The sequence below is a fragment of the Excalfactoria chinensis genome, chromosome 2 (genome assembly GCF_039878825.1).
Source record: "Excalfactoria chinensis isolate bCotChi1 chromosome 2, bCotChi1.hap2, whole genome shotgun sequence".
NCBI lineage: Eukaryota > Metazoa > Chordata > Aves > Galliformes > Phasianidae > Excalfactoria > Excalfactoria chinensis.
The window spans coordinates 66,630,793-66,648,218 of record NC_092826.1 but is presented as its reverse complement, the minus strand read 5'-3'; the positions used below and the strand labels follow the sequence as shown (position 1 = coordinate 66,648,218).

The following is a 17,426-nucleotide window of genomic DNA, read 5'->3' as shown; positions in this document are numbered from 1 at the left end:
TAAATAGAAATAACAGTACTAAAGGGCTACTGAACAGCTCAGAAGGGGAACTAAGATGGAGAAAGAAGGGCATCTTACTGCCCAAATTAGGTTTAATAATTCTCATTAATTTTGTCAAGAGTCTGCACAGGACAGATAGACACCCCCACTGAGAACATGGTGGGGAGGAGAGCTGCAGCTCCAGGTCTGGGGCATGAGGAGGAGATGGCAGCATGCTGGAGTAAAGAAACTGAGGAAAAAAGCAAATCTGTAATTGCAACAAAAAATTCAGTAGTAAGGGGATCCAAGCAACCAGTACTGACTTCATCCTGATGAAGGACTTGAAACATGGACATGTTTTGGCACCCTTGCTTTCTGCTCCAGTAACACATGGTATCACTCACTGCAGGACCCAGAGGGAAATATAAAGCTTGGTGCTTGAAATCTTGTTTATAGGCAAATAGCAAATAAATCTGTCCTGCTGATCCAAACTTAGTACAAGGTTTGTGGCCTGACACTAGCAATGGCAACGCTGTGTTGCTGGGTTCTGCATCCATACGTGGAGTCCTCAGAACAGGAGAGACACAGATCTGTTAAAGCACATCCAGAAGAGGGCCACAAATGATCCAAGGGATGTAACACCTCTCCTATGAGGACAGGCTGAGAGAGCTGGGCCGTTCAGTCTGGAGAAGAAAAGGCTGCAAGGTGTCCCGATAGTGGACTTTTAATATCTAAAGGGGAGCTACAGGAAAGAAGGGGACAGAGTCTGCACAAAGAGGGGAAAACCAAAACAACAACAACAACAAAGAAAACAAGGAAGCCCTCAGAAGATTTATTCTGTGTTCATAACAACATTAATAGCTTACATTTTAAAAAGCATTAATTGAACATTCAGGAATCCACATTTTATATATCAGCTCCAAATAATGTATTTAAAATACTTCTATACTAGCGGCCTCAGGTCTCAGAAACATATAGGATTTCTCTCATTTAGATTCATTTTAAAACAGTTTTGAAGTATTGCAGTATTGCTTGTAATGAATGGTATTGCTTCACCATGTTTCAGTGAAAAAATTAAAATGCCATTCAGTGTTTTAAAATCTCATTCATTTTCATCTGCTACTTGAGTGTTGTTTCTAAAACCATCATTATGCTGCCTCCTCTGAAAAGACAGCATTTTAGGGAACACACTGCACACCAACACCTTACAAACATATCTCTCCTGTCGTAAGAATTTCTTAGTCTATGTCTCATAATGCAAAGCACTAGAAGGTAGAGAAAAGAGCAATTATGTTAACTACTTGTCAGAGTTAACATCTTGCACTCAGTGATAGTGAGTCATTACCCCTACAAACTGTCAGCCAGGTTGCATCAGTGAGACAAACAATGTCACGAGAGGCTATTTTAAATATATTTCTCAAAATAAGGTTCTAAATCTACAGAGGTCAGAACAGTTTAACAATTTTCTTTTTTATACACTGAAAAGATAGAAAAGCTGTATAAGAAGCACCAAAGTAGGCATTCAAAATAATGTCTTTTGCCACAGGAGTTAAACAAATCTCACATCACCAGCAAAACTGAAACCCATAGAAAACCCTACAAAAAACTCAGTTCATAAAAAGGCATGGCTCACAATACACAAACATTTCAACATATACACACGTAGGAAAACAAGCATTATATAGGGCAAACCCAACCCAAGCCTAAGTAAAATACCTATGCAATAAATCACATGAAATCATAAAGGCCCTAAGGGTACTGATTATCAGCCCTGACTAGCATAACTTGGGACTTCAGCCACCACCTCACATCCACAGGCCCAGGAGACCCATTTTAACTCACCCATGGTTATTCAGGTCCAGCCAAAGTCACGGTGTAGGAAACAGCTGTGGATCCTTGGATGGCTTTCCAGTTTCCCTTTAGACCTGCCTAGCTACTATCAGACCTAACCCTGATCTGTGCATCAACTTGCTTGGACTCAGACGTGCCACATCATCACAAACTTGCCTGCTATTCTGGACTCTTGTTCAACACGGGCTACCAGCACTGGGAGTGCCCCACTTGTACTGCAGGATGAAGCCCTCTCTAGTGAGTCTCTGCCCTGCAGAGAGCTGTTTTCACCCATGGCTTCCAATCCATTAGGATGCAGCTGTGCCTCAACAGAAATACAGAGCAGTATGAGTACAATATTTCTAACTTATATCTAAATATATATATATATATATATATATATATATATATACATACGCGTGCTCTTTTTTCACCAGATACCACTGTGCATTTGTCTCCCTCAGTAACACTGAACTCTGTGTTTCTCTTGAGTTCTCTGGTGTAACCATCAAGTAGTATCCTGATGTACTTATCTATTGACACAATTGAAATGGCCTTCACACAAAGGTTATTCAAAGTCAAAGAAAACAAAATTGAAAAACAGCAGTACTATATCTGTATGGTCCTATTCTCAAACAAAATCAGCAGACATTCATGGAGTAATTTGGAACAAACTGTCATTTGAAAACAATTACAAAACATATGATGTTAGCGAGTGCAACTTTGATCTGGAGCCTTAAGTATTTAGAATCCTACACTTCACGCTTGTGTGAAAGCAGCCTGTGGCGCTTCTCACTGAAGTAAATTAATATTGTGTGTCCATGTGAAAATGATGACAAATTAATGGCTGTCATACAACACTGCATGGGTTAATAAAGGCTGTGATCAAGCTCAATGTTTTTTTTTAACATGCACCTGCTCCTACTATTTTAGGGTACCTGACAATTCTCTAAAAGCAGTCAAAAATATCATTAACTTGCTACCCAAATACCAACAATGGGAATGATCTTTCCTATCTCATATTAAAAACAATATTAAACAAGTAAAAACAATATTAAAAACACAGACTAAAGTACAACCACTTCTAGACTAAAGTTTACATCACCCTCGAGAAGAGACTCCTCCTCAAATGAATCCTCATTTATTTCTACTCACTTAAGTACCCGGCATTTGTAAGTATAATGGCAATGATCTTGTAATGAGATGGAAAGTGCAGCAATGACATCAGAGAAGCAATGTCCCAGGCTACAGCAAACGAGGATTTGCTCAAACATAACAGCCAGGGGCACAGAGATAAAAGAAAGAAACCTCAGGCATGCAGGGATCTCCAGTGAGAAACTCTTGCCTCTACTGACCACTAACCTTAAATTAGGTCTGGGAAGGGGTGGATCCTGGCTCCATCCCTTCCCGTCACTTGGGTGCATTCCATGCAGCTAAGCATCCCTGGGTTGGCCCTGCCTTCCCACCAGGTGCTCAATCACTGGTTCAAGCTGTGACTTAGCATTTCCACTACAGATCTACACCCCCTTGGATATTTTTTTTATTAGACAAAACAGTGACATGGGTTAAAATACATATTATGGAGTTGAGGAAATAAAGATTAAAGAAAAATATGTAAGAAGATCAGATGATCTAGTGGTTCATCAGACTTAAAAATAATAATAATAATAATAATACATTAATATTTACTGAATACTTAATTTACTCCAGTTTAATGAGTCATTGACCTATCTATTAATAATGAAAATGCCTAAACCCAGACCTGCAATAGACTACTTTAAAAGTGTGTAGATACCTTAATTAATTTGATATGTTTGTCAATGAATAACAGTTGCTTCTGCTTGCCATCTTGTTCTAACATGTGAGAGATACACAACTCCTAGAAAGAACAAAGAGGAAGCATCCAGCATAGAATTCTAGATATTCTTCTTCTCTCTGGTTGACAGATTCTCAACCATTTTTACAATACCTTCAGAAGTTCCAGGAAGCCAAAGCGACATCTCTTCATACAAGTTAGCAGCATCAAATAAACAATACACATTCAAACAAATCACCAGCCAGCGCTTGTACTCCATCAATACTGACTTCTACAAGCACCATCCTTACCCTTTTGAGAACCAGTTGACAGTGTTCCCAGTAACAGTCCATCCTGATTCCTACAGGTATACCAATGCATTTCCTGTACTTACAGGAAAACGCAATCAGTAATGGAAGCCTAAATCTTTATAACTGTGCTCAGGAAGCTAGGAGCTCAGATCTCCCCTGAAAAAGACACTCTGACGCCTACTATGAGTTGCACTGTTTGATTATGACAGCTGAGCCTGGGCACAGAGGACAACATTAACCTTCCTCTAGTAAGTTGCCATGAGTCTAGAAGCAATCACATCACCCTCACATTTCTAGAGATTGTCCCATCAAATTGGTACTACTCCCAGACACAGGGCATTAGCTGCCCTGCACTTTGCTTACAAGCAGTCTCACTGGAGCTCATTTGGAGATACTCTGACCCACATGCTCAACAAACGGCAAAATGTGTGTTGAACAGTATCGGTTATTTAGCCTAGTGTTTCACTGTACACATCGCATGGAGGCAGAGGTAGAAAATTACATGTTCACAAAACTTATCATGCAGTGGTACCTTATACAGATTTTGAATCTGATCAGTGCCTTTATTTTCTGTGAAGTGTTCTCCTAAGAACTACCTTTAATGTCTTGAAGCATCTTCAGCCAGTATATGACACAAATGCACAACAGAATAAGGCTAGTCCTCTGAACACGTAACATCTGTTAAAATTACAGTATAGACAATTCATTCACTTTTTCTTCTTTACAAAATCTTCATGAAGGATCTTAAAGGTAATTTAAAATGGCTGCAGGTATTTATGAGACAGACATGACAGTTAAGGTCAGTTTGTTGGTAAGGACTCTCTTTTCTGACCCTTAACAGTTGATAGAAGTTCTAGTCTGGTGACCTTGAGAGCAAAATATACCCATCTTCTTTACTACCTGATGAACTAATTTGTATTTCAAATTTTCTTAAATGAAGCACCTATCTGTCAGGATGATAGGCACAGTAAAGAACTTGCAAAGAGACAAAGAACTATATAAAGCAATCAGAGAAGCCTTTTATTCAGCTGCTGCAGTAAATGACAGATAGTCTCATTATGCAATTCCCCTAGCTCCTCTTAACACACCTGACCCCTGGAACTATATCACATGATTCATCAGTATTGTAGTCTCAAAAACAGTGCAGTAATATCTTCTGGTAATGATTTTACCATACTGGTCTTGGGCATGAAGAACTAATGATTCCCAAAGCATCTACATGTGTAACACTGCTCATCCAACGAAACTAACAAAAAAGACATATAAAAACAGAATCTTTATAGCATTTTCATCAATCCATAAGCAAAATATTTTCATAAAACAAAGAAAACATGTATTCTACAACACGAGTAATTATAATGCCTTCTTAGATGCAAATTGCCCAAAACTCTGTTCAAAAGATTTTGTATATTTCATGAAGTAACTTTCAGTAAGCATTCCTCCATTGGCAAGCCAGATCATAGAGCACTAAACAGGAAATAGCGCAATAGCAGCAGAACAGATCAAACATGGGTATGACCTTACCTGTTGCCGCTTCTCAAATTCTAACTTGATCCGGGATTTGATGCAGTTGCACGTGTCCTGGTAAGTCTGTTGCAGTGCCAGCTCCATGAGGTGTTTGTGGTATGCTCCAGCCAAGTTTCCACAGATGAAAATGATTACATTCGCCAATATCTAGAGATGTTAAAAATAAATAAATAAATAAAAGAGCTGTCAGGGAACTTATTCAAATAAATTAGCAGAATATAATCCTAAACTAAAGTGAAAAATTGCTGCACTTATGTATTTTGCTTTTGTTTGATTCCTAGCAAGGGTTCACCTTTTAAAAAGCTTTCAAATTCAATGGAAAAGCAATTATACCATTTTCACTCAGTACAAAATAAGAACGTAATGAATGTTTGCCTATTCTGTGAGATATACATTTAACAAAAAAGAAATTCAGTTCACGTTCTACATCCACTGCTGAACACCAATTACGTGGGATCCACTGCTGTAAAGTGACAGCTATGTCTCCTAGAAACCACCAGTAGCCAAGTGACTGCCATCCTCTTTTGGCAAGACATTGTCTTTTGAAGTGCCAAAGGATTAAGGAGTAAAAATACGACACCAACAACCTGGCCTGTATTTTATCTCACCCTGAACCACTACAAATATTAGCTATAAACATCAACCTAGCTAAGGATGTACATAGTGAAACATGACATCTTTCTTCCAGAAAATACTTACAGCTGCTGCATTTGCCTCAAGCACAAGATGAAATTTATTAAGTTTACACTTGAACTTACAGCATCAGATGCTCAGTGTGCACAACACCACATGAATACAAGAAATAAGTTTTGTTTAAAATGAGATAAGAGTATTTTAAATAAAACTTTTCTTTTGAGTTGGATGACAGAGATGACAGTGCACAGAAGAAAATTTGAACTCAAAACTGTTTTATGTTTGCTATCAGTAATATCACAGCACTCTCAACAGACATGGATTAGTGAACAAAAATTTACATGAGAGATTACAGTGGAGGACTGTGACTGGCAGTCACATCCACAGCCTCTCTGTGCAGTCTGTGCCATTGCTCCATCACTCACACGGTACAGTAGTGCTACCTAATGTTTAGGCAAAACCTTCAGTGTTCCAGTTTGTGCACACTGCCTTGTGTCCCATCATGGGGCACTACTGAAAAGAGCCTGGCTCTGTCTTCTTTGCACCTCCCCTTCAGGTATTCAAACCCATTGAATACCCAGTGAAAACCCAAACCTCTACTCCAGGAAACAGTCCCCAGGCTCTCTCATCATCTCACAGGAGAGCTGCTTTAGTCCCTATTTTCCTCTCTCCATTGGACTCTTTCCAGTAGGCCTAGTTCTTTCTCATTCTGGGGGGATCAGAATGAGATAGAGTACTCCAGGTGCAACATTACAAATCCATATGTGCAGATCTGTGTTTAGAAGCTGCTAGTGAACTTACTTAAATGTACCATCCAGATTCATAAAGACTATTCAATACAAAACTTCAGGAATACAACCAACTAAAACTAAAAAAAATACATTGAAACAGCTAGATGGAGGAGTAAATTATGAGTATCATCTTCGCAGCCATAGAAAAACAGATTACAGTTTTATAACTGAACCAGATGAAGTGAGAAAATAGATGGAAACAAGTGAGTGACAAGCAAGGAAGCTAATTAACCAGGCTTTTCAGATTCTCAATGGGGTAATACAGCCCACATGAAACTCTGTGCATTCTTGCAGTACCTGAATTAGGCTGTTCAAAGCCTCTTGCCATACACAGTGGAGATGTAACACGTAAATGTGCAACTGAATATGTAACAGAAAATGTGTTGAGAGCAACCTCAGTTCTCGTGGCTAGGCAGAATTCATTCAGAAGTGTATCACTAAGGCATTAAAACAGAAAACTCTTCCAAGAAATAGATGAAATGGTTTCTTGCTCAGAGCAACAGATATCTTGTCTGCATTGCTTGAACATATATTTCTTTTTCTGCCAGTAAGTTATTGAGTGAAACATAAAGTGGCTATAAAAGGTTTAATGGAAAATAAAAATACTTGCTGAGTACCTCCCTTCTCTTAAATCTTACATTTATTTTTTTTCCCCCCAAGCAGCAGTCCCGCTTCAACATACGAGCTGGAGATGAGCACCATCTGAGCTTTGCTGTAAAGTCTTACATGCATCCTCTTGGAAGACAGAAGTTCAAATTTTTTTTAGACCAATGAGAACTTAACTAAGCTTGCTGCTTCCTAGTAAAGTATTCTAATCAGTGTGTAATCATATGAAATATTCCTCCTGTTCTTCTGTCAGGCATCTGCTCTGAGAAGATTCCATGCTCTGAATCATCCCTGGACCAAAGCATTTAAAATGAATTTATAACTTAAAGTAGCCTTGTCATTTCTCTGAGTGAAAACTCTCAAATTCCTTTCTCTTCCTGAATATCCCTCCTTTCCTCCAGCAGATCCATGTTGAAAAAGAGAATTGCTGTGACCCTCCTTGTAAGAAACTCTGCATTTTGCTATGAGAGCTCTGATCAACTATGCAGATAAAACAATCATAAAAAGCCTTTATAAAAGAATTAAAAAGCATCTGATCTGAAGAGTCTACACAACATAGTTAAGGCTCCTGTCAAGCAGAGCAAGACTGAGCTAAGTAAAAGATTGTAATACAACAGCAGAAAAGTACTGGATGACTTCTAACACATGAACCCTAGTTCATCTTCTTTATAAACACATTGTATGAAGGAAAACAAGAAACAAAACAACCACCAGTAATATCCATTAGCTATTGAAAGCTCTCACTCCATTTTCTAGATGGAAATACCGAGTCACACAGCAGAGAGGCAAGTCCATCTCTTGGTCTACCTGGATCCCTTTAAATGTATCTACTAAGTGTATACACTGTGACACTTCCTGCTTAATCTCTAAATACAGTGTCTATAGAAGTTGATTTAAATATGAATTAAAGAAATCAAAGAAAAGACTAACAAAGTATCACCAAGTGTCTTAACATAATCCACTTACCAGCTTGCACCTCTAGTCACTCAGGGTTGCCTGATTTACCATTCCTGAGCTCTCTTCCTTCTTTGATATACTAAACACAATACACACCTACAGGCAACAGGGCACTTTCTGAATTGTATTTTTACATTCAAGCAGATGTGCTTTTCAGTATCAGTGAATATAAAACAGTCTGATGTCTAGTGCTTAACTAACAAAATAGATTATATTTAAAACCAAACGAAGACAAAGTAAAGTAGCTATGACTAATTTCTCAGGAGAGTTGTAAAGTTAACTGAGTTGTTTACAAAATTCAGTCTGTTACTGCATTACTATTACAATGTAATAGTACAATATCCTATTTCTACTGATTAAAGCTGCCTACAAATGCATGGGTATACAAGGAAGTACTGTGCTATGTAAGGAGTAAAGATTTAAATGGAAGCTGAGGGATGGACAAGAAAGGGTATAATTTACGATGTCTGCATGGAAATTAATGAGAGACAAAGAATTATTGTATCAGTGCCAAGGTGCAACTTCTCTGGCTCTACAAAGACAAATCGTCTCTCTCCCCATTGAATCTTTCTTTTGATGAACTGCATGACAAAACAAGTGATGGATGGTGTGACAAAACAAGTTAGGAAACAAAGTCTCCTTGCTTGGTTTATTTAAGGTTTTAGATTCAGGCAAAATTCAACTAGAAAGTACACCCTTTACAGTTAAAAGAAACTGAAAAGCAGCACTTAAAAAGGATACATTTAGCCACAGAGTAAATATTTAACTTGCATGGCCACCACACACAAATATGTGTGTGCCAAATATCATTATTTTAGTATATGTATCAGAAGGTTCTCCATCTATTGCACACAATATTCTGGCTCAGGAAGATCTGGGAAGTAAAATTCAATTATTTAATGACAGTGACATGTTTTAATATTCTGAGGTACATAAATCGTCAAATACTCATGAAAACCACAATAAAGACATGCTATGAATGAACTGAAGAACCAGGAAGCTTCAGTATCCTAAGATCCTTTGTCTGTATGAAGCAGAACTTCAAGTGCTTTTTTCAGGGGCTTTTCAGAGGAAAACAAATAGCAGTTTTGCAAGAAACAGCTCACTAGAACAAAAAGCTAATTTACTTGAAACTGGAGAGTTAAAAAAAAAAAACAACAACAAACAAACAAAAAAAAAACCACATTTTATTCCAGACACCAGAAAAATTCTCTACATTTTTCAACTTCTACCAAAGAAATAGCAAAAGGCCCCTTTCTGGAGGGGCATACAGACCTTTTACAAGATAGAAATTTACAAACTTGTGACTAGTTGGCACTAACTTGTTTGTGTAATTTGCTTCTTTGCTGTTGCAATCAGAGTATTGTGGACAAATCTGTGATGCTGTGACATCAGCAGGATATTCTTTTTCTGTAGCATCTCTATTATTTGATGTGCTTTTCTTTTTATCATTATTATAGAACTGAGGTTTCTCATTGCTCCAGGCTGCTTTATGGAATTACTAGATTAATTTTGTTCAGTTCTGCACATATATGCCAGTGTGTATGAGAAAAGATCATAAACTGTAAATTCCCGAATCAAAAAGAGGAAACAACAAAACACACAACAAAAAAAAAAAAATAAAAATCAGAGTTATGGTCCCTTGAGAACACTTTGCTGTAATGCACAATCAATATAATTGACTGATAAATGACCTCATACTTTTAAAATGCTAAAATATTTTTTGCCAGAAGGAAACTCATTTTCTTTGCTCAGAAGGAGAACGCCAGCCCCTGCACTCCCCTTTCTGCCTCAAGGAGGAAAGTTATTTTGTGTTTCCATGTGCCTCATGGCTCACGTTATTTTTTTTTATGACTAAAACTGCTTGAACACATTTGAACATGTGACTGATTGGAGGAAAAAAACAAACAAAAAAAAAAAAAAAAACTCTCGTGTATATTTCAGAAAACCTAAACATTTTGAAACCAGAACCTGTAAACAACTGCTATTTTCATGCAGAATAAAATCTTAAGTACTATCCCAGAGAGACCCATGTCTGACATTTAAACAGCTTCGGTCTTCTTCAAGAAATTCATCTCCTTTACTACTTAAAGACTGAAGGTTGTCATACATGTATCTGCCCTTACAGGACCAGATGCAAAGATTTCTCCTCCCCTTACCACAACAGGACTATTAGCATAATCTCCCTCCTGTACTATCTACCAGACTTCATGACATTTCTTGATTAAACAAATCTCCCTAAACACCTTCCATTCTGGTCAGTCTTGCGGAAATGATTCAACAGTTTCAAAAGCTGTCAGAAGAAGGATAGACTACCACAAAAATGAACTGATAATCACTTAAGCCTCATTTCTGTAACAAATGTTGCTAAAAATAATGTATTAAATTAGACAATATATTCATTACAACTCATTACAAGGCTTCTACCACCTTCTTTTTATTTAGAGTACCCTAATTTCTAGAGTTTTTGTTCACCTTTCTTATATTAAGATGCACATAGGCAGAATTATGGTATTGTTCTGGTTCAAAATTAGCAAGTGACAGAAGTCAATATGAGCCAACTAACTGTTCAGTAGAATACATACCTGAAGGACAAATTATTATTTCCTTAAAAATCAAAATACATGCTACATAAATTAAATTTCAACTGAAAAGTTATTTACATATCATTAACACATTAAGAATGACAGAAATTAAGTGGGTCACAGAGGTAAGAAGATTTAGTAGCTGATGGAATAAACTAATTCAGCGAATTCAGGGTTTTATATCTTGAAAATCACTTTGGGATTCTTGAATTATTTTCTTTTCATGTATTTAATAACTTGATTTTTCAGTTGTTACTGGCAAAATTAAACAGAAAAATTCAAATGTTCAACTCTTCTTGAAATTAAAACAATCTAGATTCTGCACTCAAGATTAGAGGAAAAAAAAGAGAGAGAAAAAATAGTTAAGTATATGCTACATATTTCCAGTTATCAGTATACAAAGAAATTAAAATCAATGGAGATTAGTGTTACATAAACAACCTACAATATTTCTATCCTACTGCAAACTATTGTCAATTAATATACTTGTTTTAAACTAATTAACAGACAACAATAATTAGATATTTTAAAATAGTATATAATATGATTTCTAAATGAAATTATGATTCAATATAAGACTAGTGTTTTAGACAATTTTTTTTTCCTCTCTTGCTATTATTCCTAATGAACTGGATAAGATTTTTATAAAACACAGTCCTCAAGTACTTGGTGGGACTAAGACAAACCTTTGTCAACTTCATTTTTCTTTATTTGCATATAATCCTGTGCTAGGAAACAGTGGGATCTGCCTATGTTCTTTAGGACATGCAAAAGAATATACATGGAGACGTACAGGTAAAACTAGGGAAAGAGATGAGCTACAGAAATTGATTAAAAACTTAATAATTGTTTATCGTGGTTTTGTAATGTTGCTGTCAATATTCCACATCATAACATTATGTGCAGTATGGAACATTAAAAAAACCTACATATTATATACACTACATATATTATACATATATGTATATATACATATATATTATATATACTACATATATTATATTATGAAGTAGAAACTGAAAAGTCTCTATGCTTCTGCTTCCAATTCATTCCATTTGTATTTATCTTCTCAGAAAAGATAACCATTTTCTCTACATCATGTCTCAGAACTGCAGACATGTCATTAGTCATGTCAGATTTTCTCTTTCAAAGTCTTTGTAAGAAGTACATTGGATATCCTGAACTAAAGCATTTTCTAAATTACATGGTGGGATATACTCTGACTAACATCTGAAAGATCAACATAGTACCTCATTTTCACAGCAGTATTAATGACAACTCCTGTAGAGCAGTATGTGGTTACACATTACAGATGCCTAAAATACTACACAGCATTATAAAGAACAGGCTGCTGCTCTTAAAATAGTTGGGAGCAATCATTAAATAAATGCAGGTATTGCCAAGTGAAGAAACAAGTTCCATGTGTCCACATTTATTTGATTGTTTAAAGCTAAGAATCTACCATAGATCCTTACTTTCTCTTTCATATCTTTTAAAGAAGTATTTATCCAAGCATTTATCTTTCCTCCTGGCTGTTCAGTTGTTTGAAAATACTTAGGAAAAGGATTTTCAAACAACTTGGAAATCCGAGTAGAGCTATCAATTGAATCACCCTCATTCACATTTGTTGATGCCTTCAAACAACCTCAGATCTTCTTTAAGTGAAGACCTCATTTCTTTCAACATATAAATAATATACTTTCACCTGAACACTCTTCAAACTCTTTTCTCTACTGCATGTTTGGATTCTGCAGCATCCTTTAAAATATCTTTGTATGGATTATATGTTTTCCTTTTGGCAGATTCCAAAATTGCTGATCATGCAAGTCTGATCACATGGTAATGAACAGAATGATTTTCATTATCAGTAAAAAATGCCACAGCAACAGGTAAACTGAAATAGACCTGTAAGCATTTTGTAGCTAAACTACTGAGAATCCAACACAAACATGAATTTAATTGTAATTCAATCTTAAATAGCTTATATATACTTTATAAAATAATTGAAGAAAAAAAATCAGATTTCCATGTCATCATTTTTCAACAAATTTTCAAATACCTTCATTGCTCATATTTTAATTTCTTCTTTCTTAGGATCAAAAATACTACCTAGAGGTTTTGCTTTAGACATGAATCTGCAAATTCTACATACTACATTTAAAAAAAAAAAAAAAAAAGTTTTGTATTATGAATTGAAGTTCTGAAAATGAAATGACAGTGAACATGGCAAAGTCTTCCATTCCAAGGAATGACTTCTAGAAAACAAATGGCTTTAATATATCAAACATGAAGACAAAGCACAAAAAGCTGACAACAATGTCATCTCCAGGGTAACCCTGTTTACAATCACCTGCAGCACTGTCCAACCAGTAGCTTCTGCATTTAGTGCTTTTATTACAGGTTCATTTACAGTTTGTTTACTACTTTTCTAAGCATTTTACAAAAGACAAGCTGTGTGACTGTTACTAAAAATCATCACAACACTTTGCAAAAACTGACAGGCCTCCCTACAAATGAAGAAAAGTAACCAGCAGCACAAAGAAAAGACTGCAATTTCCAGATGATTAGAGTCATACTGTTGTCATATTTATTAATTTAAAACTTTGTTATAAATTTTACTGGAATAATATTGGAATACTATTGATAAAGTAAAAAGAAACAAAAGAAAATACAGTCTCTGTGAATTCAAATAGCAGCTCCCTGAAGAGGGCAAGCAGAGGAAAATGTTGGGATCTGCTTCTCTGGAGAGATGGTACGGTGGAAATGGTACAAAGCTGTGCCTGGGGATGGTCAGGCTGGGCGTTAGGGAAAATTTCTGTACTATGAGAGTTGTCAAACTCTGGAATAGGCTTCCTAGAAAGGTGGTTGATGCTTCATGTCTGTGAATGCTCAACAGGCAATTGGACAATGCTGTCTGTAACATGTTTCTGGTCAGCCCGGAAGAGATGCAGCAGATAAACCTGAAGAAGGTCCTTCCCATCTGAACTATTCTTTCAGTTATTTCCATGTAAATGCCATTAACTTCAGCCATAGTTGCAAACAATACTGTTTCCAAATCACTATATTAGACGTTATGAATGCTACATTTAGTTTCTAAAAACAAGTTTGGAAAAAAAAAAAAAAAAAAAAAAAAAAAAAAGCCTACCTCATCTTCAACATACTTAATGAAAGAACAGTTAATACTACTGTGAATAAAATCCCAAAATTATAAGGAGCAAATAACATATAAAATGATCATTTATGAATGATTGTTTTTTCACCTTAATCAAAACATCCTGATTTAAAAGTATTACTGTATCAGTTTGGTAGAAGCCTTGACAAAACTTACGTAATTGTAGCAAACAGTAAGCTGCTTTGCTACATATGAAAAGACAAACTACAAGTTAGTTGCACAGCCAGCAACTAATGAGCCTGACTGATAACTGAGAGACACTGTTATGATACATTTTGCGTTACTTATCTCCTATACACTTGATATCCCTTACATCCTCTGTATGTTTAATAGCTAAACACAAAGCTGCAAGACCAAAACTCAGAGGTTAAAGCCTTATAAAACCTATTTCTTCAATCAAGGACACAAAAGCAAACAGTAAAAGAGTAATCATTTATCACACCCAGCATTAACTATAATGCTTTTTCAGCTGCATCACTTTCTCCAGTGCAAGCAATTCTCAATCCTATTATCACACCTCTTAGTTCTCCTCTCATTTGTCCTTTGGGATGTCACAGAGAACATGTTGGGATATACGATGTCTTGTCTGGGATACAGTTTTGGCTGTAGCTCAGTCACTCAGAAGTGACTTCTGTTATGAGGTAAAATGCTGACAGACATACAAAACATGTTTTTATAGAAGTTTTGAGAGAATACAGCTTAGCCTGAATCACACTATTGCCATACTGGGAACAATCGAAACTTGGAAGTGCTCTGTGTAGTTGGAAGCAGGCAACCAGTCAGACCACTGTACATAAGGACAGCAAGAGCACACCTTGAATATGACACACAATGGTAGAAGACTCCTCTCAAAAAGGGTAGACAAAAAAATAAGGGTGTAGGGAGAAGAGCCATGAGGAATACTTTTCAGTGAAAAAGCACACTGTTTTGGGAAATTTTCAAAGATCGACACGTTCCTGGATAGAGAACAGAAAATACAGGGACTGCTGCGGCAACAGCAAACAGTCAAAACATCTAGAAGACATTAACGAAATAACTATACTATTTGAAATGTCATACTGAGGAATCTGACATTTTTATTAACCCTAAACCCTTTGGAAAAACTTATGGTAGAATAACTGGTCAAATTTTATAAAATACAAAAATGTAACCTCTCATTTTGGAATCACGAGGAATTGGGCAAGTAGAAAGAAAGGGATGTTAGTCACATTTTAGAGAGGGCTAGTAGCTACTAGTTGGATTCCAAGAACAGTTTTAATCACAGAATATATGCAGGAAAATGACACTATTTGATGTTTGTGATGGATACACAACTATTACATATCAGAAGAAAGGAAGCAGGTATTGCACTTCTCAGATAATGAAAATTGTTTGAAGAATAATAAATTCTTTCACACATTTAAAATAGTCTAAGTTTTACTAGAACTTCAGCATTCCTAGCAATTGCTGCGTGTTCATCAAATGACTAGATTAATTGAGATAAAAAAAAAAAAGTGGGATTTCTTTTTTTTAATGCTAAAATACACAAAAAACATACAAAAAAATTCAGTATGAATTAAACTAGTAAGAAATAAAACCAGTGTTAGTACAGCTCTCTAATACATTTAATGAATACATTTTAAAAGCAAATTAAACTTGATTCTAAATGCATCTAAAAAGGATCTAGCTGGTTTAATGAATTTTTCTTCAGCAGTCTATTTTTCCACAATTGCTTTGTATACCTATTTTACATTGCAGGCTGTATTAAACTGTTATTTAAATGATCTTCTACCAACCTTCCAGCATTAATTTAATATTCAATCCAGAGCTCATCATAAGTAACATACTTATTGTCAGCTTGAAAATGCTTAATGGATAAATCCAAATAACTAGCAGTAGGGAATTCAAATAAAAATATATTTTTAAACAAAATAAAAAAAACAATCACCTCAAAACCCAACATATCATCATTTCATATCAATAAAAAAATCAACCGAGCATAAACCACAGTAGACAAAGTTCATTAAAAATTTCTATTATAGATGTAAAAAAACCTTAGTCTCCAACAATGGATTAAGACTAGTATCAGGTAGATAATAAAGGACTGGAGTACGAATGAAATTCAAAAATTAGTGCAACTACAGATACACGTTTTTAAGAAGTTATAATTACAGAGAAATTACCTTGCAGCAGAAGAAAATGTAAGACATTTTAAAGTACAGAAATGATTTTATTCATAATAGTAGCTTCCGTATTACTCTGAAGAAATATTGAGTGAATGAACTACTTTAAAGATCTTGTAGGACCAGACGGTGTTCAAGCTGAAACTTGATGCTGATCAAGGTGGTTACAGAAGCAAAAAGACTGTCACAAACACTTTTAAGAAAATGCATTACAGTTACAGATAAAGCTATACGACGATGACTCCAAGAGTTAAATGTCTGCCAAAGTAATGGTTCATTTAACAAAATCAAATCATTTTTACATTATTAACATCTGATAGCATGTTTTAATAGCTGGATATTTGAAATATCATACTTGAGTATCATACGCTGCTTCCCATCAAAAAATCTCTCTTTCCCATGGGTCTTTTTTTTTTTTTCCCCAGTGATTTTCAATGACCTTACAGTCATGACAGGAAAAGCTGAAAAAAATTAACCAACGGCACAGCTGCCAAATATCTTGCTCTTTGTCACGTGTATAGATGTACAATAGCTAAAGACTGTGGTATCCAAGAAGGACCATACTCTTTCCCCCTGTGCTGTAACAGAAGAATGACTCCCCACTGTCTTTTCATGTGATCTCCAGGCAGTCTGCCTAGATCCTAAGGTAGAGTGGATCTACAAAAAAGGAGAAATCACAGGCTATACAGAACAGTAATACATGAACTGTAGAGAAAAATACCCAAAAGGGAGATTAGGTGGCAAATGACTAAATTTCATATGCTGCATTTTAGACTAGATATGTCTGTAATTACTGTTTAGAAACAAAACAAAAAAAAAAACAAAAAACAAAACAAAAAAAAAAAGCTCCATATTTGACTCTAATTTAGCCTGTCTACGGGAACTTCTATCATACCATAGGAAATGTTCTCATAAACAAGGAAATATAAATCACATTCAAACAGAGGTATTTTGAAAACAAATTAACGCCATGTTTTTTAGCTTGCCTACGCTGTGCTCAGTCTCTAGTTTTTTCAAGTACTACTGCAGCAGAGGACTCTGAAACAGTCTGTGACGTTACCTGACACACAGTGAATCG

The 17,426-nt window shown here is 35.8% G+C and overlaps 1 protein-coding gene across 2 annotated transcripts in view; it reads right to left on the bottom strand.

Annotated features, from left to right (window-relative positions):
* Nucleotides 1-17,426, bottom strand: part of ADCY2 (adenylate cyclase 2) — a 199,416-nt gene that overhangs the window by 99,829 nt on the left and 82,161 nt on the right. For both annotated transcript variants that reach the window (XM_072328899.1, XM_072328900.1), the window contains one exon: nucleotides 5,440-5,589. In XM_072328899.1, the coding sequence (XP_072185000.1) occupies nucleotides 5,440-5,589 (150 nt within the window). The remainder of the gene's footprint in view (nucleotides 1-5,439; nucleotides 5,590-17,426) is intronic.